At 51.9% G+C, this 22,405-nt stretch overlaps 8 protein-coding genes across 8 annotated transcripts; 4 read left to right on the top strand and 4 right to left on the bottom strand.

The window, feature by feature from the left end:
- Positions 1-250: 250 nt before the first annotated feature.
- Positions 251-1,676, top strand: E0L32_002048 (uncharacterized protein; the record flags this gene model as incomplete). Its single annotated transcript, XM_031136195.1, has 5 exons — positions 251-1,086; positions 1,147-1,267; positions 1,333-1,380; positions 1,438-1,593; positions 1,641-1,676. 5 exons carry the CDS (start codon positions 251-253, stop codon positions 1,674-1,676), a joined length of 1,197 nt encoding a protein of 398 aa, XP_030989156.1.
- Positions 1,677-2,068: 392 nt separating this feature from the next.
- Positions 2,069-3,790, bottom strand: E0L32_002047 (uncharacterized protein; the record flags this gene model as incomplete). The annotated part of the gene is made up of 5 exons (XM_031136194.1): positions 2,069-2,099; positions 2,334-2,508; positions 2,577-2,819; positions 2,951-3,038; positions 3,086-3,790. The coding sequence occupies 5 exons, from the start codon at positions 3,788-3,790 to the stop codon at positions 2,069-2,071; spliced, it is 1,242 nt and encodes a 413-aa protein (XP_030989155.1).
- Positions 3,791-4,611: 821 nt separating this feature from the next.
- E0L32_002046 (uncharacterized protein) lies at positions 4,612-6,286 on the bottom strand (the record flags this gene model as incomplete). The annotated part of the gene is made up of 2 exons (XM_031136193.1): positions 4,612-5,637; positions 5,687-6,286. 2 exons carry the CDS (start codon positions 6,284-6,286, stop codon positions 4,612-4,614), a joined length of 1,626 nt encoding a protein of 541 aa, XP_030989154.1.
- A 2,047-nt stretch (positions 6,287-8,333) lies between these two features.
- On the top strand, positions 8,334-13,199 carry E0L32_002045 (uncharacterized protein; the record flags this gene model as incomplete). The annotated part of the gene is made up of 8 exons (XM_031136192.1): positions 8,334-8,411; positions 8,461-9,297; positions 9,366-10,180; positions 10,229-10,652; positions 11,079-11,144; positions 11,205-11,550; positions 11,611-12,391; positions 12,461-13,199. The coding sequence occupies 8 exons, from the start codon at positions 8,334-8,336 to the stop codon at positions 13,197-13,199; spliced, it is 4,086 nt and encodes a 1,361-aa protein (XP_030989153.1).
- A 463-nt stretch (positions 13,200-13,662) lies between these two features.
- On the top strand, positions 13,663-16,287 carry E0L32_002044 (uncharacterized protein; the record flags this gene model as incomplete). Its single annotated transcript, XM_031136191.1, has 1 exon — positions 13,663-16,287. The coding sequence occupies one exon, from the start codon at positions 13,663-13,665 to the stop codon at positions 16,285-16,287; it is 2,625 nt and encodes an 874-aa protein (XP_030989152.1).
- A 119-nt stretch (positions 16,288-16,406) lies between these two features.
- E0L32_002043 (uncharacterized protein) lies at positions 16,407-18,633 on the bottom strand (the record flags this gene model as incomplete). The annotated part of the gene is made up of 6 exons (XM_031136190.1): positions 16,407-16,880; positions 16,920-17,023; positions 17,325-17,619; positions 17,671-18,348; positions 18,398-18,515; positions 18,569-18,633. The coding sequence occupies 6 exons, from the start codon at positions 18,631-18,633 to the stop codon at positions 16,407-16,409; spliced, it is 1,734 nt and encodes a 577-aa protein (XP_030989151.1).
- Positions 18,634-19,024: 391 nt separating this feature from the next.
- E0L32_002042 (uncharacterized protein) lies at positions 19,025-19,558 on the top strand (the record flags this gene model as incomplete). The annotated part of the gene is made up of 1 exon (XM_031136189.1): positions 19,025-19,558. One exon carries the CDS (start codon positions 19,025-19,027, stop codon positions 19,556-19,558), a length of 534 nt encoding a protein of 177 aa, XP_030989150.1.
- A 230-nt stretch (positions 19,559-19,788) lies between these two features.
- On the bottom strand, positions 19,789-21,643 carry E0L32_002041 (uncharacterized protein; the record flags this gene model as incomplete). The annotated part of the gene is made up of 4 exons (XM_031136188.1): positions 19,789-20,242; positions 20,306-20,638; positions 20,697-21,369; positions 21,457-21,643. 4 exons carry the CDS (start codon positions 21,641-21,643, stop codon positions 19,789-19,791), a joined length of 1,647 nt encoding a protein of 548 aa, XP_030989149.1.
- Between the last annotated feature and the right edge of the window lie 762 nt (positions 21,644-22,405).

Raw genomic sequence — 22,405 nt, 5'->3', positions numbered from 1 at the left:
ATAGCTGGCTTCTGCCGGCCGAGGTTGTACCACTGGACTTAGGAGCACTTAAGTCCTGAATAACATCGTTTTGCCTAAGATGGCCAAACTCCCAGGCAGGGAGGCGTTTCCTATAAAATCAGCATTGTATATTGCAGATAGATGCAGGACATGAACAATCATCGCGAGGACATGACCAAATCGTCAAGCAACCAAATTCGGAAGCCTCATCCCAAGACTCGTTTCCATCTCATCCGACTCCACCGTCGTCATGGCTGATTATGCAAGAGTTCCCACCGCTGCAACTCTCAGCATTCGGCCTTTCAAAGCCTACATCTCAGACGAGAAGCTCGAGGAATTCAAGAAACTACTGGAGCTCTCGCCCATCGGACCCGCCGTCTACGAGAACACCAGCGTTGGTCGCACTTATGGCATTACCAGGGATTGGCTGGTCCATGCCAAGGATGTCTGGCTAAACGATTTCGACTGGCGCAAGCATGAAGACCGCATAAATTCATACCCCAACTTCAAGGCCGAAGTCAAGGACTCCCAGGGCAACACTATCGATGTCCAATTCCTGGCGCTCTTCTCTGAGAGGGCCGACGCCGTCCCGCTTGCCTTCTTCCACGGATGGCCGAGCTCCATTTGCGAGTTTATGGATATCCTGGATCTGCTAAAGCAGCGATATTCCCCGGCCGAGTTGCCGTACCATGTCATTGTGCCCTCGCTTCCAGGCTATGCCTACTCGTCAGGCCTCCCGCTCGACAAGGACTACGGCATAGATGTGGCTGCTAGTGCCATGCACAGTCTCATGATGGGCTTGGGATTTGGCTCCGGCTATCTCGTCCAGGGTGGAGATCTGGGCAGCTTCATCAGCAGGATTCTCGTCATGACCCACGACGAGTGCAAAGGCATGCATTTGAATACGATGGTGCCTCCTTCGCCGGACGATTTAGAGGGGCATTCGACAGACAAACAGGAGGAGCGGGCATTACAGAAGGCGAATGAATTCACCGATACATCGTTTGGCTTCTTCTTGGAGCAGGGCACGAGGCCATCCACACTCGGTCTGGTCCTGAGCTCTAGCCCCTTGGCACTGCTTAGCTGGTAAGTGGTGTTCACGTATATCGTTTTCACAAAGTGATCTGAGTGCTGATTTGTGTGTAGGGTTGGAGAGAAGAAACTCGAATGGACCGATGAGGATCCGCCCTTGGAAAAGATCCTCGAAGGGGTGACGTTGTACTATCTCACCGATACGATCTCGCGGTCATTCTACCACAATCGTGCGGTAGGCCTCCCCCGCCACTTCGCCTTCATCTTGAGTAGACCAAAAGCTTACTTGGACAAAAATAGCTAGGGGGCCGTGCGACCGATGACCCCAGAATTGCAAGGCTCAGTGTGGTGAGTTGACGTTCATGCCCCAATGCAGGGATCATTGAAGCTAAATTTGAAATACAGATCACTGGGTTTCAGCCTATGAAGCTCCCTTTTATCGAGAAACCGTGCGGGTATTCCTTGTTTCTGAACGAGATTGTGCCCGGCCCGAAGAGTTGGGCCATGAAGATCTGCAACTTGATTTCGTTCAATCAGCATGATGGAGGTGGTCATTTTGCGGTACGTAAAAAGCTCCCGATTCTGTGGCTAGCGATCTGTACTAATAGCCTCCAGCCGATGGAAAAGCCAAAGGAACTGCTTGACGACGTAGAGGCGTTCATTGAAACCTGGAAAAGAGTGTCATTCACGATGTAAACAAACTTTTAGACATGATTCTTACAGAACGGGATAGGGACAAAGAAATTACCAAGGAGTTTATGATGTCTTGTATATCTCAGTAGAGAACACTGCTCCTCAAGAGTCGATCTCCGTCAAGATTGTGACTACCTCGCTCGGTTCCCATTTCTGGGTCCCGCCAGGGCTTTGGGGCTCGTGGATTTGGCGTTATCTCGTCGTCGGGCTTGTTCAGTGGGGACGAAGATATCAGTTTCCCGATGGGCGCAGAGTTTCCCGAGACTTTGTTTCCACGCCACATCTCTATCATGATTGACGACGTTCATTCAAATATCTGCAAAAGAAACGACCCACTAGTGCATCAGACAGAGAGAACATTGTGCTGGCTAAGACTGTGATTGAGTGTTATCCAATGACACACTATCCACAATGGCCAAGATCAATTCGCCTCCAGCTCTTTTTGTAGGGGACCTTCTGTTGCCCCCCAGCGTAACAAAATTGTTTAAAAGCATGCTTTATAAAGATCTTAAACTTTTGCTAAGCCAAATCCTCCCTTGAAGACTCGACATGCAATCAGGAAGAGCGTCCCAAGGCACATACATGTGCCGCCGAATGCAAAGGCATACTTATACTCGCCATTCCCTTGCTTTATGAGCATGCCTGCGATGGGAGGGCCAGTTAGATTTGCAAAACTGATGATTGAGTACACCATGCCCATTCTCGTCCCAGCCTTTCGGAGATCCGTTGTCAGCGAAGATAGCGCGGCGGGAAAAAGGCCCTGAACGGTTGCGCCAAATATGCCTGTTTGTAAAGTATAGAACGTTAGCATCTGGTGATCAAGCTTTCGTTGTATGTCACATTATACGCACCGTAGAGTACAGCCCAGCAGTACAATGCGGCTCGACTGTTGATGGCATTCCAGCAGTACAGGAGAACCATGCAAATGAGCGCTGCTGGTGTGACGACGTTGAGAGGGCCTAGATAGATATCGGCAAGAAACCCTGGAACAACGCGTCCGATCGCTCCTACACCATTCATGATCATAAGAAGATCAACCGAAGTGTTGTACTGGAAAGACAAGACGTCTCGGCTGAAAGTGCCAATGCTACCGTCTGTAAGCCGCGCAGTCATGAAAGGAGAATATCGGCTGCTTACTAATAAAAGGCGAAGTAAACGCCCCAAAAGTTCTAGACAGCGTGAGAAATGAAATAGCCCGGCACTGGATAGAGACACTATGACTTACAAAGAACATGCCGATGGTAAACAAAGTATATGGCGTTTCCTTGAACGCTGACAATTCGACCAATGGTCCGGAACGCCGTGGGCGAATCCTGGAACGCATCAAAATGTTCGCGACAAGCAGCGTAGTCAGTTGTACCACAGCCATCGACCTCATAGTCCACGCAAATCCAATCTTAGAGAGGAGCTGGCGTGCCATAACTGGGTAGATCATGCCTCCGGTGGCCGAGCCGCTGATGGCGATGCCAATAGCCAGATTTCTTTTGCGACTAAAGTAAGTCGACAAAACAGCCATCACAGGACAAAAGAGGCCACCCATGCCAAGGCCAATGCAGATGCCCTGGGAGAGGAACAGCTGCCAGTACGCGGTGGAGAAGGATGCCATCAGGCTCCCAAGCACTACAAACGCCGAGCCTACAGCCAGGACAGTGCGGAAGTATCCCGCGTCCGTCAAGCGGCCGGTAAAGATGCCGACCACAAACAAGATGAAGACTTGCATCGAGCCAATCCAACTAATGTCAGAAGCAGAGTTGGGCAGAGACTCTATGTAGTATGATTGGAAGATGCCAAAGGAGTTGATTGTCCCCCATGTATTGATGATGACTAGATGGGCAGACAAGGCCTGCAGCCAAGCTGCCCTGCCACCGTCCGGCGGGGGCGAGTCGATTTCAACGGCCGAGCCTCTTTTTGTTCCGGCTTCTATCGGGGCCTCGTTCTTTTCAGTGTCGATGGGCCGGGATTGTTCGAATATGGACGAGTCGGAAGGTGTTTCTGTTATGTATTCCTTGTTCCTGAAGCCATCGGGCAGCCAGGGAGGAGGTGAGGACGAACGAGAGGACGCCATAATGCTCGGCAAGAGGCCACTTTGAGTGTACGATGGCTTTGAACGCTATCATCTTGAACACCTCTCTTGAAACAGCCACAGGCGTCACTTATAAAGCCATTCTCTTGTATATCATTATGGACCCACCAGAGTTGAAAATATCTGAAAGGCTCCATTATTGACACCGAGAACGAGATCGCTCGCCGGGAATAGCCGTTGGTACCCAGTGAGAGAGGATGCGCATCGCCTGAGGGCAGTCCGTATTTTACCCTAAAACGACCGCATTTCCAATAGCACTAGAACGCCTTATCTCAATATCACGATATGAAGGCATGAAGTTTCCCGACTAGGGAAGATAGGTGGAGACCAAAGTCTGCCGAAACTACCCAAAGGGTTTCCCGATAGCGCATTAGCCGTGATATCACTACATCTAGGAGGATAGCGCCTAGTCCCTTAATCTTCGGAAAACGTGTCTGGCCGAGCAATGCAGTCTCTTCAACACTTCAGCTCCATTGTGATAGTTGCATATTGCAATATTGATGAGATAGAGATGATCATACATACAGTGGGAACAAATCAGCTTGGTAGACGTGGTGCACCCCGGCAATCAATGGTGAACACTGAAAACTCCCTATGCTCCAAGTTGAGCGGTGTTCAACCTCCTTCCTGACTTCCTTTGGGGTATCGATGTCCCAAATCAGTCCAAAACTCCGGAATCCATGTGGCAAAACAAAACAAAATGGCAAAACAAGTCATGATATTGTTTAGAGAACTCCCTCCTTGGCAAATGGCATGTTTTTCTGACAGCCTCACGTGGTTTGTTAGACTTAGGCCCACCCTCATCATCCGCTACTCCCCCGTGTAACTTCATACGTCGGCTTGGGCCTCTGTTCCGAAGATGCTTCGTAGCAGAATATATCAGGTACATCCAATGTTGGAGGTACTGGTCGTTCGAAAGAAGACGAATCTCGCCGGGCGTCTGCAGATATGGCCACTAGCTTCCCGTGCAATAATTCCGCCGACACGCGCTCCTCAGGCTTGACCTTAAGCAACTTGCGTTCCACAATTCTGATGATAGTCTGTAGAGGGGAATGAGGGAATCTGGGGTGGTGTGATAGAGCCTGAATTGTATGCAACACCACGGGATGGACCTGAACGCGATCTTCGATGTCATTCCTGGTTCGATTGGCGTCGTCAAGCTCTTGGTAGTAGGTTTGGTAACCCCCTCGTGCTATCTGGCAGCTAGCCACGGCTTTGAAGTCGTAGAGAAGCCATATGACGCATTCCAGCATGACGCAGCCCATTGACCAGCAGTCATATTTCCGCGACCGAGGTGCTAGGCTGCGAATACGCTCGATCGCCTCCGGAGCTTCGTAAATTTTGGTCGAAGCCTTGGTATCAGTTGCTTCGTGCCTCAAGCCGGTTGCATTCTTGTGAATCCTGGAGACGCCGAAATCGGCGATCTTCAAGGTACCGAGGGAAGGCCCCTCCATAAAATGGAGGATATTGGACGGCTTTAGATCTCCATGTCGACAGTTCTGAGTGTGAATTGCTTCTAATGCGTGCGACAGACCTGTCAGCTGTTCCAGCGCCCACAAGAAAACATCCGTTGACCGTGGCAGGTTTAATGGACCATGTTTCTCCCAAAAGTCGTGGAGGTTTCCGCCCTGAGCCCATGGGAAGAATATGCAGTACGCTTTCTCAACCGTAGCCGATACTTTGATCAGGTGATCATTGTTGGAGTTCGTGAACTTAATCAGGTTGCGCAGTTCGTCCTCAAACGGTTTCTTCTGTCCTGTCTTCCCATCCTTGAATTGTTTGATGGCAAAGCAGGCAGGGCGTACCTTCATTGCAGGGGACTTGACCTCCTGTCTCCATGTGAGTAGGTGTGACCAAATCAAGTCAATATGAACTCACCCTGTCGTCATTGTGTTCCACCTGATGTGACGGCCAGAGTTCTGCCTTGTAAACGATGCTGTACTTCGTCGCATCCGCCTCGGTGCAGTCAAAGGGCAGGCCATGTGGCCCAGAAATGGGGAGCTTAATAGTCTGATCGGGGTTGACGCCCACCTGCGGCACCCAGACCATCCACTGATTCCGTAGAAACCTATTTGGAAAGTTGATTCCCTGACATCTCTTGAATGCCCAAATTGGCCCTTTGTCGTTGCATGCGGAGTAAATGACATCACCTTTCTTTGATAAAGGAAGATCGTTGTCACATAGCCCGTCGGCCAGCAGCGTGTCAATACAATCCAGCCTGTCAAGAAGAACCAGGATTGCGATGACCTTGCTCGCTTGCTGGACTGTGTCCTCAAGGTTCCAATCCCAGCACGGCAGCAGCCATCGACCCCAGGTGTTTGGCAGCTCCTTCTTAACCCTTTCAGGCGTGATGTAGACACGTATCGCATCTGGGGGGATGTACTCGTGCTCGGTGATCAAACATCTCTTTTTGGCCTTGATGAGGTCATCCAAGAGACTATGCTCAGGAATGGAAGCTGTGCTCTCGTGAAGGCCCATGATGGAATGAGGTAGAAGGTTCTGTTGGGACATCCCGTGGATCTGGCAAGGGCCGCAATGCGAGTCCAGACTGAGATATATGTTGGGACTGCGCAGGTAGCAGCTGATGCTCATACCCCGCACAGCCTCTCTCTGACCATCCATTCCTCTCTGAATCCGGGCATGTATGGCAGTTCGCGTACCAATCAGCCTCTTGGCGATGTGATAAGCTGCTCCCCATGCAGGCGCCACTTAGGCAGAACCGTACTGCCGGCTGCATTCCATTCCTGCTGGTTGGCTAACGGTCTTGTGTGATTCTTTCACACCCAGAAAGAGAAGGCTGCGACAAAAGCCGGTATATCTTACAACGAGACCATGCCTTGAACTGCCGTCTGATGCTGTAGATGATACACAGCGGCATTGTCATCTGGGAAAGGTCGGCAATTCCGAATCTTGTTCTTTCTGACGCCATGCCCATCTGCCATCTATTGAGTGGGGACCAGTTTCTCGAGAGAGAAGCACCTAAACAAGCATTCAATCGCATTCCGGCTTTCAGGTCACCATCTCACAGGTCAGTTTCCGTTGTAGATTGATCCAATCAAGGATTCCCAGAGGGGCATACGGCAGATGTCATCTATCTCAGGTCACCTTGGAACAAAATATCCGTGGTCAGTCGTCACTCCGGCCCCCATTACTCCACCATTCCGTCTTACCGATTGACGCATCGGGGGTGCCTCTGAGCCCCTTCGTCGTGACAGAACTAGTAGCATGCCTTGAATCCTTCCAAGGGTCTTTGCAACATAGCAATAAATTGGAGGCTGTGCTCGACGCACGCATTAGAAAAAGTCGCCGTACAGGATAGAATTATTCAGAAGTCCAGTCTCCCACATGATGACGGTTAGCTGTGGTATCGACTTTCCTCATTGCAGGGGTGAGGTGAGTGAATGATAAAGCTGATAAGGACGCCGCGAACCATTGGGTCACGACGCAATCAAGTGGGTAGGGTTGTTGGCTTCACAAACCCCCATTTCCAAGGTATCTTCCGGTCAGAAAGAAGTCTTCGGTACCCGGACATGGGAAGCTCAAGCTCCTGTTCCACTCAAGTTTTCTTCAATGTTCGCTCGGACACGCGTATCATCCGTCTAGCCCATGCTCGGAGAGCGACAGTGCATGAGCTGTGCCCGCAGCTGCACGTCATCATCAAATCAGGGACTGGGCCAGTGTGCTCAACCGACCATTGGTGAAACAAATCGACCGCGATTGTACGTACTTCGATGTTCTGACGGCCACCGAGCTTAGCTGTGGAGCCCGTTCAAACTGATTTGATGGCAGCCCACGCCTGATGGACACCACTCTGAGCGAAAATGCATGTTTGGGCAGACATGCATACATGTATGTGTAGGGTTCCTCCGCTCATGCGTGACCATGTACCCGCTTCTCCACCGTCTGGCCGTGCTTTTGCAGGTACAACGACGGACAAAGAGGAATGTGTTGAGCATGCAGCGAGAGAAACCTCTGTCAAGAAATCAGTGGATGAGTTTTCCTTCGACCGGTCGATGAGACAAATGAATCAGAGCCCGATAGTCGACGGTATCGGACGAGCATGACAGAGAATTTGCTACAATCGGAAGGGAGGAGACTAATTTCGGTGTGCACATGGTGGTTTGATGCTACACCAGAAGGATTTTGTGCTGCACATCTTTTTGCCACTCGCGAACTGCTGTGTCATGGGTGCTGGCTTGTCGCTTGTGGCGTCACACTGCTGAGACTGCGTTGGGTCCCCACCACGGAGACGCTCCATGAGTCTTAGTGACTTGCTTCTTGTGGTTCTGCATATCTCCATGCTTCGGAGCTTACAGCTGCCATCCGGTCCAGTCATACTTTCCCCTAGATGAGGGGCTTCATGGCGGCACGATCCTGCATTCCGAGGCGGGTTTATGCTCTGCTTTGCCAAATAAGAAGGCCTGTTTCGGCCAACGCCCCCCACATGAGTCCACGTCAGAACATACAATTCTGCCTTGCGCCTTTTTATGATACGGCCGGTTAGATACAGGCATATTCGTTCCCGATGAGAAGAAAGCGAAGCATTTGTTATTGGTCCGGCTTTGTGTTCAAGGTGTGTGTTGTTTCTTCTGCAGGAAATGCGGTATGCGGAGTCCTGATCCTTGTTCAAATCGCCGCAGACTTTGAGGCAGTTCTTGGAGAGACAATTGCATATCATTCAAAGGGTATTCCGCCCCTTGTGTCTCAAGTCGGGCAACAACGAGCAGCTTGATCTTGCAGGCCACATCTTTCAGAGCACTTGCGAACAGCCCGAAGGATGTCATGAAGAGTACCATCCCTTCCAGACTTTTGAATCCAATACTGAACCGCCATCGTTTCTCGAAAAGAAGGCACGTACCAAGCAGAAGAAGACTGGGAAGGGCCCTACCATGGCTGGCGAACTCAATAAACTTCGCACAATATTCACTGGAGTTCGGGAAAGAGAACCAGAGAAGCCCCAAGAACGTTTCATAGCACACTCTGAACTGAAGGCCCACCTGAATGTCGGCGTTGTGCGTGCAATCATTGAGGGTGCAGAATGTTGTCGCGGGCTTGAAGGGAAAATCGCCAATTACGTCACAGAGCATGCGCTCGCGATCTTCGCCACACTTATCATGCTGGAAGAGCCTGACTTGATCGAGTTATTCTATGAGGAGAAGATCGACGACGGCTATCTTCCCGTTAAGATCAATGGGCTGGGAAGAGATTTTGTTGTCAAACCATATCGTCCTGTGGCTGGCAACTCCAACGCCCTGGAAAAAAAGTTCTGTGACAAAGTCTGGAGGCGACGCCGCGACGCCGAGATGTTCTGTGATTACCAGTGGCTATTCTTACCGCAAATATTCGTCGAGAATCAATTTCGATACCAAATACTAGGGAAAACACCTCTGCCATTCACCGAGGTCCGCCGGAAACTAAAGGACGGCGATACAAATTACAGCTGTGTAGAGGAGAGAACCATCCATCGGGACTGTTTCCCAGCGACTATTGTGAGAATATCCCTACATATGAATGCAACGGCAGCTGAAACGTTTCAACAAAACTGACGTGGTTCTAGCAAACTGCGAGAGACCAGAAGGGCAACCCCCGAGTTGCTTTCAAGAAGTTGATGTCCGAGAAGGCTGACGACGCCGGCAAGGAGGCCTCAGCACTCGAGGAAATCAAGCGCCTTTCAAGTGTGCACTTGGTCAAAGCCATCGCTTACATCTTCGACGAGAGCGGGACTAACCACTCGTTCTTGTTTCCCTGGGCTGAACATGGGAATCTGTGGGACTTTTGGACCCGCCAAGAGACAGTGCCAAGGACTCGAGGCTACTTTGTGAGTGTCTTTAGACAACTGGTCTGTTTGGCCGACGCCATCAACGAGCTTTCGGATGTCAACCTGCGACATGGTGACCTGAAGCCTGAAAACATTGTGTGTTTCAGTGCAGACGATGGCCTCCCTGCTGGAGACAAGACGGAACCCGACGCAGTTATCAGACTCGTCATCATCGACGTCGGCTTAGCCAAGTCCCATGCTGAACTCACTCAGCAGCGCGGCACGACCGACACAATGGTTTCAACTCGAAGATACGCAGCGCCCGAGATTGATACGAATAAAGCTAGATCGTGGCGTTTTGACGTCTGGTCCTTGGGATGCATCTATCTGGAATTCGTCATCTGGCTTCTCTATGGGGTGTCAGGTCTGACGGAGTTCACCACAAGCCCTCAAGAGCAGTCGGAGAAGGATAAGTTCTACACTACTAGAACAGATCCGAAGCTTCAACCGTCAAGACAGCCCTCACAGATCATCGAACGTCATCCGAGAGTGGACAAGATTATCGCCAAAATTAGAGGAGATGCTCGTTGCTCGAATAACACAGCTATTCGTAGGTTTGTCGATTTGATTTCTAACGACATGTTAGTTATCGACCTAAGCAGCGAAAATTATGAGAGACCTGCAGCCAAGGAAGCCTCGAATTGTCGATGTATGCGTCACCAGGCAGAGAGTGGCAGCAGCCCTTCGGGACCGTTTGGTTCAGTACAGCAAGCGCCCAACCCAGCAGCTCAGTTGGGAGCTGCAGGGGACGAGGGTCAGAGTACGGCAGTGCCCAAAGTGCTCATCCGTCCAGCGACTATTCATCGGGCACCGACAACAACTGATCAAGATCTCCAGATGAATCCCACCAGGCCCGGTCGCCGCTATGCACGACCCATAAGGCGTGCCTTGGACAGTATTTTTGCCGACCTTGAGCACGAACTCATCGATCCTATTGCACGAGAATACTTGGACCAGTCGCGCACTGCACTCCATCCATCCTCTCCTAAGGGCACAGGCATGAATCTTGCTGTTCGCACTTTGAAAGTATGGGTATTCTTTTTATTTTCAATTCTATGCACTTCCAACTATCATGAACGTTGCTGACATTGTGTGCCATAGCGCAATGTGGGTTCTCCGGGCTGAAGATGAAATCCATTCACAGGCTTACAATGTCTGTTTCTCAAGGATGTAAGTCCCCACTGTTAAACACTCGAGGACGATAAATCTGATGGCACTGTATGGCAAGTATACCGTGAGTGGATGCATATAAATCCGGTGAGATGCGACCGCGCCTCAACTAACCATGCTCTGGATACCAATTTCAAGAAGGTGAAATTCCAGATCTTTACTGCTTTGGGGCTGCTGGAGACTGATAAAAAATTGGAATAGTTTGTTCGTCCCCCAAGCCTCTGTTCCAACATGTGTGAGTAATTTTGTTTGGCGTTGATTGTGGCTGACAGAAACTCACAGTCAGTGAGTTTCACCTCCCATGTCATGGTAATGGATGACCCCCTGACATGGGCTTTTGCTCAGCCAGTAAGCATAGAAAGACTCGATTGCTCCAGGTCCCGGTGCTTTGCGTTAATATCGATTCAGCTGAACGATCTGTGGGATTACACACCCGATGAGAAACTTGCAAAATTAGTCTTTATAGGCTTGGATGTCCGTCCCCATTCCGGATCCTGGGCCAATCCCTCCAGGCTCTGTGGGCGATGCCACAATCTACCACTTTGGTCACCTGTTTGCGGTTTTCAATACTCACGGGCTGAATTAGCAGAGAGCGTTGGTCAAGGCTGTGGTCTCTGTACCCTACTTCTCGGAGGACTCGAGGGGCGAGTTGGTGATCAAGACAAACGCCATATTCGATTCATACGATCAGGCTCTTACCTCACTCTTGAGAGTGACCGGAAGAAGCCTGTCATCAATCTTTACAGATTGCCTGGTAAGTTCTTCAAGCGCTGAGTGCCTTGCTATCTGCGGTATACCCCGTTGACACGCTTAGGAGACCATGATATTTCGCTGCAGCATGTTCAGATAGGGCTTCCAGAGTTATCCAATGCTGGGAGCGAGGTGCACTTGAGTATTATGCGGGCATGGATGCAAGACTGCGACAAGCACCACCAATGTTATCGTGACACAGGAAATTTTGTGCCAACACGCCTGTTGGATCTTCGAGACGAAACCAATGACAGTGTGAGACTCGTGACGCACCAGGAGGGTCCGGTCCAGCCACTCGAGTATATTGCGCTATCACACAGATGGAACCCATCACCAACAGTGACTGAGTTCCGCACTCTGAATTCCAATATCGAGCAATTGAGAGAAGGATTCCCAGTAACGGATCTCCCGACAACATTCCAGAACGCCGTACGCATCGCCCGTGGCCTAGGCCTCTATTTCCTGTGGATTGACTCTGTTTGTATCGTTCAAGACGATGCCGACGACTGGAACCGAGAGTCCAGGCTCATGGAACAAGTTTTCAGCTCCGCGTACTGCACGATCGCAGCGAGCTGCTCGACTGGCAGCGCCGACGGCTTTCTCAAAAAGCGGCCCGCAAGACGAATTGCGACACTGCCTGGACCCAACAGTGGCGGCCCGAATTACTTTGCGTGCGAGGCCATCGACGACTTCTTTCGGGATGTGGACCAGAGCGAGCTCAACCAGCGGGGTTGGGTTCTGCAGGAGCGCGCTTTATCGCGGCGGACCATCTACTTTGCCGAAAGGCAGTCATACTGGGAGTGCGGAGGTGGCGTCCGATGCGAGACCATGACCAGAATGAAAAAGTAAGTACAGACATCTCCCAGCATCGAGTACATGGGGCCCAAATTTAACGAGGTTGGCGACATTTACAGTCGCAAGGCATCCTTTCTCGGCGACCCCAACTTCCCACAGTCTGTCGACAAATATGTCAAGGGGCAGAAGATCGAGATTTTTCAGGACTTGTACCAGCGATACTCTCGACTGGGCTTGTCATTTCCGTCTGACCGGCCCATTGCCATTCGAGGCCTCGAGAGCAGACTCATCACTGCATTTGACACCACGGGCGGCGTGGGTATATTCGACGAGTACCTGCATAGGTCTTTGCTATGGAGACGGGCTGGCGATAGACTTAAACCTATCACCGATTTCCGTGGCATGCCCGTACCTTCTTGGTCATGGATGGCGTACGAGGGTGCCATTGACTACCTGGACATCCCTTTTGGCAAGGTTGATTGGTTCAAGGATGTCAAATCTCCGTTTGTCAAGAATGCTGACCGGGACGACACGGAGAAGCAGAGATCAGATAGTCAAATTGGTTCCGACGTTTCGCTAGAGTTAGAAGCGCCAGTTTGGAATCTCGCGGGCGCTAGGGATTGGGAGCTGGCTATAGATGAGCCTAGCAAAGAGTTCGAGGAGCCCCTCAGATGTGTGGTGCTCGGGAACAGCGAGGCACCTCTGACCCTGGAACAGCCCCAGATATACTGGGTGTTACTCGTCTGTCGCTGCATGCCTGTCTCTGGGGATGTTGCTTATGCCAGAGTCGGTGTCGGGTTCATTCAGAAGCGCCACATAGACTTGGAGACCGAGCTGGGTATATTTCGGATACGTTAGGTTGTGCTGTTACGAGTATTCACACTTGTTGGAGTTTATTTCTCTTGCTTTTTTATTTATGTGGTTTGTTCCTAGTCCTGCACTCTCTGGTGGGTAGGTCGGCGTGTTTGCCGATAGAATACACAAAGATCAGACTGTTGTATAAAGCCAGTCACTGCGCCCATGGTGAATTCTTTTCCGCCCATGGTCCCTTTATCCGCAGGTTTTGACATCCACGAGTGGAGCTTTTCCGCTCTCGGCGTTGTGGCCCGCAAAGGCGACGCCCATGCCGGGTCCGCAAATCGGGGTGAGAGTGAGGAGCGACTTCCAGTCCGTCGATCTTTCGAACCCCGCGTTTCTGCCTCAGTACCTATTCTTAATTCATCACCGCTAGCCTTTATTTGCTTCGTCGAGCTCGAACTCGAAGTTTCTTTCTGTTTCCCTCCCTTTCATTTGCTTCCTGTTGTTGCTCCGGCTGTCGACAATGGCCAAGGCGGTGACCACTCTTCGCTCCGGCTGGGAGTTCTCCCCAGTCAACTCCGACCATATTCCCGAGACGCGCGATCTCGGTGTCCTACCGGCGCGTCAACTCCCTTCCGAGGTTTATCTGGACCTCTTGGAAAACGGAAAGATTGCTGATCCGTACCTGGACCTCAACGAGCTGGACGCCCGGTGGATCGGCGAGTGTGGCTGGATCTACCACACCACCTTCGCCGCTCCAGCTGGCTATGGCGACGAGGGTAGGACCACTGATCTCATATTCGAGGGTCTCGACACATTTGCTACTGTTCTTATCAACGGCAAAGAGGTCCTGAAATCGGACAATATGTTTGTGTCCCACCGCATCAACGTGGACGGCCACCTTGTCGGCGACAAGAACACCCTGGAGGTCCGGTTCGAGTCGGCACGCCAGAAAGGCTTGCAACTACTCAAGGATCACCCGGAGCACAGATGGATTGTGCATCAGACCGAGCTTAGCAGAGGCCCCGTGCGCAAAGCGCAGTACCACTGGGGCTGGGATTGGGGCCCGATCACACTGGGTTGCGGTATCTGGAAGCCCGTGTCACTAGAGGTCTACTCCACTCGTATCGAGGACGTTGCAATTGATTATACTCTCGGCAAGGATCTCAAGACCGCCGATATCAAGATAGCCATCGCAACAGCTGGGAAACAAGCTGGGGCCGCAGAAATTGAGCTCGCGCTTGATGGCAAGGTTGTCTACAGCAAGAAGCTGGAGTCTGCTACTCCTGGACCAGACCCGGACGAATCAATTTACGACGTGTCGTTCAGTCTCGATCATTTTAAGCTCTGGTGGCCGCGAAATTACGGCGAGCAGCCGCTGTACACCTTGAAAGTAACGCTCCAATCTCAAGAGGGCACACAGACCCTTGACGCAGTAGAGAAGCGCATCGGCTTCCGTAAGGCGGAGTTGATCCAGGAGGAAGACAAGTGCGGGACCTCATTCTACTTCCGAGTCAACAAAGTCGATATTTTCGCTGGTGGCTCTTGCTGGATCCCTGGCGACAGCTTCCCTACTCGCATTACCGACGACAAGTACCGCGAGTGGGTTAAACTGGCGGCCGAAGGCAATCAGACACTAATCCGGGTCTGGGGTGGTGGTATCTACGAGTCCAACGCGTTCTTTGCTGCCTGCGACGAATTTGGAGTACTGTCTATGCAAGACTTCGGCTTTGCCTGTGCCAGCTACCCGACCTACCCTGAGTTCCTGAAGAGTATCGAACTTGAGGCCCGGCAGAATGTACGTCGCCTCAGACACCACCCGTCGCTGATCATCTGGGCCGGCAACAACGAAGACTACCAGCTCATCGAGAGATACAATCTCGAGTACACGTTCAATGACAAGGACCCGGAGTCATGGCTCAAGACAAACTTTCCTGCACGCTACATCTACGAACATCTGCTCCCTAAAGTCATTGATGAAGAGACCAAGGGCACAATATACCGCCCCAGCTGCCCCTGGGGCAACGGCCTTTCTACTACCCAGGTTGTCGATCCGACGGTAGGCGACGTGCATCAGTGGAATATCTGGCACGGGGTGATAGCCCCTTACCAGCACCTGCCGCAATTAGGGGGCCGCTTTGTGTCCGAGTTCGGGCTCGAGGCCTACCCGCACATGCACACGCTCGAAAAGTTCATCACGGACCCGACGCAGCGCCATGTTGGATCGCGCACGATGGACTTTCACAACAAGGACATTGGTCACGAACGCCATCTCCTAGGCTATACAGGCGTGAATTTCCGCCTCAAGTTTGACTTGGCCGCCTTGGCGCACCTGACGCAGGTAATGCAGTCGGATGGTGTGACCTGGGCGTACAAGATGTGGCGCAAGATGTGGGGGGTCCCAGGCCAGAGACAATGCGGAGGCGTGCTTGTGTGGATGCTGAATGATAGCTGGCCTGGGATCAGTTGGTCACTGGCTGATTACAACCTCGTGCCGAAGCCGTCACATTACGCTGTGAAGCGACTCATGGCCCCGATTGCGGTTGGCGTGAGCCGCAAGTTCTTTGACTGCACGACGCGGCCAATGGACGAGACGTGGAAGAGAAACACCGCCCATGTCAATCCTCGGCTCGCCAACGAGGACGTGGTGTATGATGTCTGGACTGCCAACTCGAGGCCTCAAGGCAGAAAGGGTACCATCGTGGTCAGGTTCATCAGCGTTGACACCGGGAGGGACTTGCTGGAGCCGTTGACCAAGGAGATTAACATCCTGGCCAATGCTACGACGGACGTCGTGGCCAAGCAGAAGCTCGACGTACCTGCTGAAAACGGCAAGAGTGAGTCGTCCGCCATAGTCATCCATGCTACGCTTCTGGGCGAGGATGGGAAGACTGTCCTGCACGAGGATATGTCCTGGCCGGACCCGATCAAGTACCTCGACTTGTCCGATAGAGGACTGGAGGTGTCGGAAGTTAAGAGCGGCAAGGTGGAGATTTCGGCCAAGAAGCCCGTCAAAGGCTTTGTGTTCGACGAGGTTCCTGGCCTTAAGTTGAGTGACAATGGGTTTGATATCGTGCCGGGTGTGCAAAAAGTTGTCGAAGTTAGTGGTAACGATGGTAAGTTGACATGGAAGGTCGTTGAGGGATAGGAAGCTAGTATAAATAAAACGAGTATTGTTTCCTATGATATCCTATAGATTGAATTCCATGGGCCTCAGTCGTGAGCTTCATCACAAAATGTAATGAATGTTGTTCATGGCATGCTTGATCAAGTAAAGTCCATTATCGGCCAGTAAAGATCTTCCAGCTGCGATGAATCCAAGTACTTGCCTTCGTCTGACCCAGGTCCACGTTGCGATAAGAAAGCCTCCAGATTAGGTTCATTTAGAACTGCATCCGAGATTTGGGCAGTGAAAGAGTCAACGTCTGTGCGTATGGAATTTGCGGGAAGCCTGGACGCATGCTGAACGTCGGTCGGTCTAGAGTCTGCGTTGGAAGCCTGTGACAGGACACCCTGCATGTCTCCCTTGATCGCTTCAAGATGTTGTGAGAACTCTGCCGCCACTACGCTTCCAGATCTGACCAGTTCCTGCATCAACTGCTGAGCGAACTCGAAAGCATCTTGGTCTTTTGAACCACCGGGGCCATGCAGAAAGTTAGATACGGCGTGTATCGTGGCTACGGAAAACAGATACTGGGTCTGAGTATAGTCGAATGTCTTGAATGACCCGTCAATCCACGACTGCGTTAGGATTGAGTAAGTGTGTCTTGCTGAGCTTACGCACGCTTGTGACAGTGCACCTAAAGCATCTGAAGTACCCGTGCTCATCTTTACTTGTCCAACAGGACTTCCTCTTTGGCGCAGTCGGACCATGTCCAGGAGAACTGGACGAGTGGTGATGATCACGCACTACCAGTGTTAGAACATCCTCAGCCCGCCTGAATCTAATCGGGGAATTGCTTACTTGGTTAAAAAGTAAATGTAAAGACTTGACATCCTCGCGCCGACAATGGCTCGATGTAGTGTCCACTAGCAGGTTCTCTGGTAGACTTTGATGCCAGTGCTTGAGGTCTCGCAGCGCAGCCTGGACCCGCCGTAAAAAGGGCTCGTCGTGTCTTCCCCGACCATAAAGAGAGCTTCTGATTCCCCTTAATAGTTTTACTAATCGGATCGTCGCACACATACAACCGGGATCTGCAAAGTCGGCTTGATCCGCCTCGGCAAGACCAGCGTTGGTTGGAGGATCTACCAAAACCTCGTCATCTTCTATCCGAAGCATCTGCCCCGCGTTGACGGCGCAGATGATTTCCAGTATGTATGAGGTCCACCATACCCGACGCAGGTGTTCCCTAGTCGCAGCGTCCGGAATGCTTGCCTCTGGGATGTTGAAATGCAGGCCCATTACAGCACAATGACGAAGTGCGGAGCTCGCTAGAAAATATGCCGAATGCCACCTATTGATGCAGAGAGAATACAAGGACTACAGGATTTGATCAGTCGAAGCTTCTAGAAGGCGCGAACAAAAGCTTACCAGAAGCAGCGTAACCTCAATACTGTCCACGGACGGACGTTCGAGGAGACATCCATATGACTTGAAGGCGAGACTAAAGTACTGAAGGCCGGGCGGATGGGCGTCCGATGCTCGGCAGTGACTTGAGTATAGCTCACCCATAGCAAATAGTGCAAAGATCTTGCTCTGCGAAAGGGAATCTAAAGTTTTATTTCCTTCGAGGAACCGGTCCAGGAGAGCCCAGACAGAGCGGCTGCGCACAATGTGGTAGCCGTTGTCAATGTTGGCCAACGCCGCTTGCACAAGGAAATGTGCTCTTGTCGCACTTGGGGTTGAGACCCCAGTCTCAGATAGGATTGCGATTTGCGTCTCAGTAGGGTATTGAATGCGAGGAGGATGTCTGGTAGGAACGTTCAAGACCGATTGACGAAATCGGGTAGCGAATGCTGTGTCTGCTCCTTCGCCGACTCGAAGAGGAACACTGAATGAAACCTGCTGAACGAACCACGGATTATCGCCGAGGACCGGGTTTTGGCTTGAGTCTTCATCTGGGGTGGTTGCATGCTCCTCGGGTTTTGAGACGGTATGAAATAATAGGGGGGCAGTCTCCCTGGCCTGTAACGAGCGAATGGTCGTTCGCAGAGCGTGATTCTGTTGCACGATAGAGTTGAGATAGCTATGGGCTGTCAACATGAGACTCTACAACTACACCGTTTAGGGAGAGAAGCCAAGCAAACCTTTCACTGACTCTGATCTGTCTATCACGTTTGGGGTAGACACACTCGTCTTGACAGGCCATTTGTACACAGGTCATGCAGGGCTGGCCTCCTGGGCATTTGACTTTTCGAGAATGGCATTTGCGACAACTTGACTGAGTGTTAGATCAGTACCGGCCATGCTAATGAAGCACTGCACTTACGCTACAGATTTTGCCTTTCCCACTGAGGGCGGAAGTTCGACGTCAGAGGTGGTGAGAACCGACATGGTGTCAGGGAGGTCTGGAGGTACCGGGCAGCGGAGCAAGCCAAAGCCGGTACTGGAATTCGGATGAATGCCTGGCCCCGTTGCCATTGGCCTCGTCAGCAATCACAACAACGGCCGAGACCTGTTCGCAGGATAGAGCTTGAAGGAGCAGTGGTCATCCGGCCCCTGATCGGCCTTTTGATTCTGCCCCGAGTGACCGCCCGGAATTCTAGTAATTCTAGAAGTCCATTGCTGAGTCATCTTCGGCCGTTTCCAGCTCACGCCGACAACGGCCCTCAGCTTCTCAGTCATATTCAGACTGTGTACAGTGAACTCTCACAGTTTCATTTTAAGAGAGTGCCATGTTAGCTGAGACACCCTTGATAACGCTGTAGCGTCACCACAGAAGACCATGCCGAACCCTCCCCCCCAAGACTTGGTGATTCGACAGGCCATCTCAGTATCGGACATTGATGCGGCCACGAGTTGCTTCCGCGCATACACGGAGTGGCTGAACATGGACCTGGCCTTCCAAGATTTTGGGACCGAGATCAGCACCTTGCCCGGCAAATATGCCGCTCCCAAAGGCGCCCTCTTGCTCGCGTGCGATCCTTGCTCACAGGAAGTGCTTGGCTGCATTGCTATGAGACCGCTCGATTTGCAGCCGGAGTTCCGAACCAAAAGACGGGCCGATGCTAAATACTGCGAGTTGAAGCGGCTCTACGTCTATCCCTCTGCCAGAGGACGGAATATTGCGAGGCGGTTGGTGGTTGAAGCTCTCCGAGCCGCGAAGGACCAAGGTTACAACGAGGCACTCCTCGACACGCTCGAGTCAATGACCGCAGCCATCTCACTTTACAGGTCACTCGGTTTTGAGGAGACAGAGCGGTACTACCCAAACCATGGTCAAGGCTTTATCAACATGTCTAAGAAAATTCACCAATGATTTCAGACTTATTTGATGGGTCTATCACATAGATGGTTGCATTTCTGACAGGCGCTATAGAATAGATAATGGCGCATCCGTGTTAATCAAAGTTCTAGGCGCTTGTTATCAACATGAAATTTCCTTTTTGTACTAGGGGGAACCAACTCAGCCCCGGGCTTAAACCTGATTTATCGCTAATTGCTTGAAGATGAACATCTCGCTGAGAACAATGACAATAGCCTCTTAGCTTACGGCAGCTCCGCCCTATGCCATTCGCCGAGCATCTCGTGACTATTGCTCTTGCTAGGTAGTTCATGTCTACACTCGGCGTGTAGTTCTTGCCGGGTGGCACTGGACAGCTCTGCGAAGGGAGACTTGTTTCCATCATCCAGGTAATGGACCTCATCTTTGGTTTCCAGCTCGTTGGGGAGGCTAACGCATTGTTCTTCAAGAGCCAGAGCGGCTCGTGCTTGGCGCTGCCGTCTCAAATACCACCATAGCAGAACTCCAACCAAAGCCAGGGTGGCGACACCTCCGATTATGCCGCCTACTATTGTAGCGACAGGCCTTTTTTCTTGTGACTTGAGGGGGTTGTTTGTTGATGCCGAACTGTTTGATGGGTGGGAACTTCTGTCTGGCGCCAAGTTGGTAAGAAATAGATCTCGGACTTCTTTCGAGTCCCAAGACACTGTGTCAAGCCCGCTGCAATTATTTAGTCTCAGAAATTCTGTCAATTGGGTCAATACTCTTGGAAGGCCGGCTCACCCGCTCGAATACCACTGGTTTACGTCAATCGGACTCTCATAAGCCGCAGCTTGAGGATCATACCCATCGCTCCAGGCTAGAGTCGATAGATCGAGCACGCCGATGCCCTGAGACCATGGGTCCGGACCAGCACCGGTCCAGAAGGGACCGGGTGTCTCCAGCCCGCCGACAGAAATCATCTGACGATTCCCAGCCACCGCGCAACCGTGGAGCCATCGCCCGGGACTGTCAACATTGGCCTTGAACCATCGAAATCCCGGGATGGTTAGCACGTAGATGTCTCCATATGCGCCTTCCTTCCGGGCAGACTCATTGATGCCCCCATACATGAAGCTAGGAGCCAGGTTAATTCGGTACATCGTCTGATGCCATGTACGAGTACTTGACTTACATCTCATAAGTTCCGTTCCGACTAGCCACACCGACAGAACAAAACATGGACCGGGGTGGTGGAATCGACCCCGAGGCCATCTGCCAGCGCCACTTGTCCGCTTGCGGGTCGTAGAAGGTGACGTTGCTGAACGACGCAAAGTTTGCAGTATCCAGCTGCCTCTGCCCGCCCATGAAGAAGGCGAGGTGTTTCGAAGCAACCCCAGGGGGCATGCACACAGCTGAACCCCAGAACTGGCCCACCTGAGGAGGGATAGGGTCCGTTCTATTCGACCAAGTCTTCGAAGCCATGTCGAATAGAGCTAGTCCGGAGACCGGATAGCGACTCGTGCCTTGGAAATAGCTGTCGGTCGTATAGGTACCAAATCCTCCCTGGTGGAGGGCGACATTCGCGCAGGTCGTCGAGGAGCCATACACAACGCGGCGTATCGAGGCAAAGTCGCTCGGGTTGGCGGGGTCCTGCTCCTTCCATGCCCCCTCGCCGTTGGCGTCTGGATTCAGCGCCCAGAGCTTCTTTGCCTTTGCTCCAGCTACGTCACCTTCTGGACCCTCTCCTCCCCAACTGAGCAGTGTGTTCGATTCTGAGTGAACCCATAATTGAGGGCTGTTGACCGCCGGGACTGACCTTTTGGCAATGTGTCTCAAAATAAGAGTCGAGGGCTTCCAGGGGGTGGCTAGAGATATAGAGAGGGTTGCGTTTACTACATCAAAGAGTAACCTTTAGTAAAGACAGCATGAGAAAAAGCTAGCGATCTGTTTACCTGGTCTCGGATTCTCTTCCCCCGCTACGACGATCTCTCCACCCTCGATGTATAATCGGTCGTTCACAACGGCAACTAGGATAGATGCGTCTTCAGAAAGACGTGGCGACATGCGGGAAGTCATGATCTCTCTCTTACCAGCTGCCTTTGCACGCCTGTAAAACTGGTCTGGCGGGGGCGCATCCATCAGTATCAAGCTCCTCTCCAAGCGGCCTGCTCCAGGTGTGAGAAGTGGAAGGCGGAAAATGCGTCTACAGATGCAGCTAATAGACTGGGCAGGTTCAACGCTTCTATAGCGGCTGCTGCCATCGCCCCCACGACAAGCAGGGCAGTATCCTCGGCCCTTGGCCCCTGGCGACCATTCTCCCGGCCCAATGCCGCGAGCCTGCACCGTCTTCTGGTTGGGGCGACTGGGCTGGTCTACAGTCGGGGCAGGCGTCCTTAGGGGAGGGCAGTATTAATAACGGACTTGGGGATGAGCCCAATTCCACATCCGGTCAAGGGTGCTGCTATCATGCTGTCCCTGCAACCCATCTGACCAACCACGGCCAGACTGCTGCGCCTCTTGTTTGAAATGAGCGGTTACACGGAGAGATTAGGGCCCTTTGCCAGGGCAAAAGCGCCTCGAGCGCTTTGATACGGCGGCTATTTTCAGCCCTGCCAGCAACTGGAAGACGCGAATCGGTGGCAGGTTTGGTCTTTCATGATACAGCAAGCCACATTAGCAGGAACCTCTCGGATGACGAACGCTATAAGATAGTGAAGTATTCCATCTGAATGCTATGGATGGGAAGCATTCTGCCATGCGTTCGAGATGAAGCAATCGCGCTTGATGCCGAGTCTGTGGGTGGGCGACGTGGACTTGGGGATCTAAAGCTGACGCTGGATGGTGGCTGGTGGCTGGTGTACGCAGAGTCCGAGTTGATCTCACCAGAAAAGCGAGGGAAGG

The sequence above is a fragment of the Thyridium curvatum genome, assembly GCF_004353045.1.
Source record: "Thyridium curvatum strain D216 chromosome Unknown NODE_8_length_716436_cov_74.480370, whole genome shotgun sequence".
NCBI classification, from domain to species: domain Eukaryota; kingdom Fungi; phylum Ascomycota; class Sordariomycetes; order Thyridiales; family Thyridiaceae; genus Thyridium; species Thyridium curvatum.
This window is presented reverse-complemented; position numbering and strand designations above follow the sequence as displayed.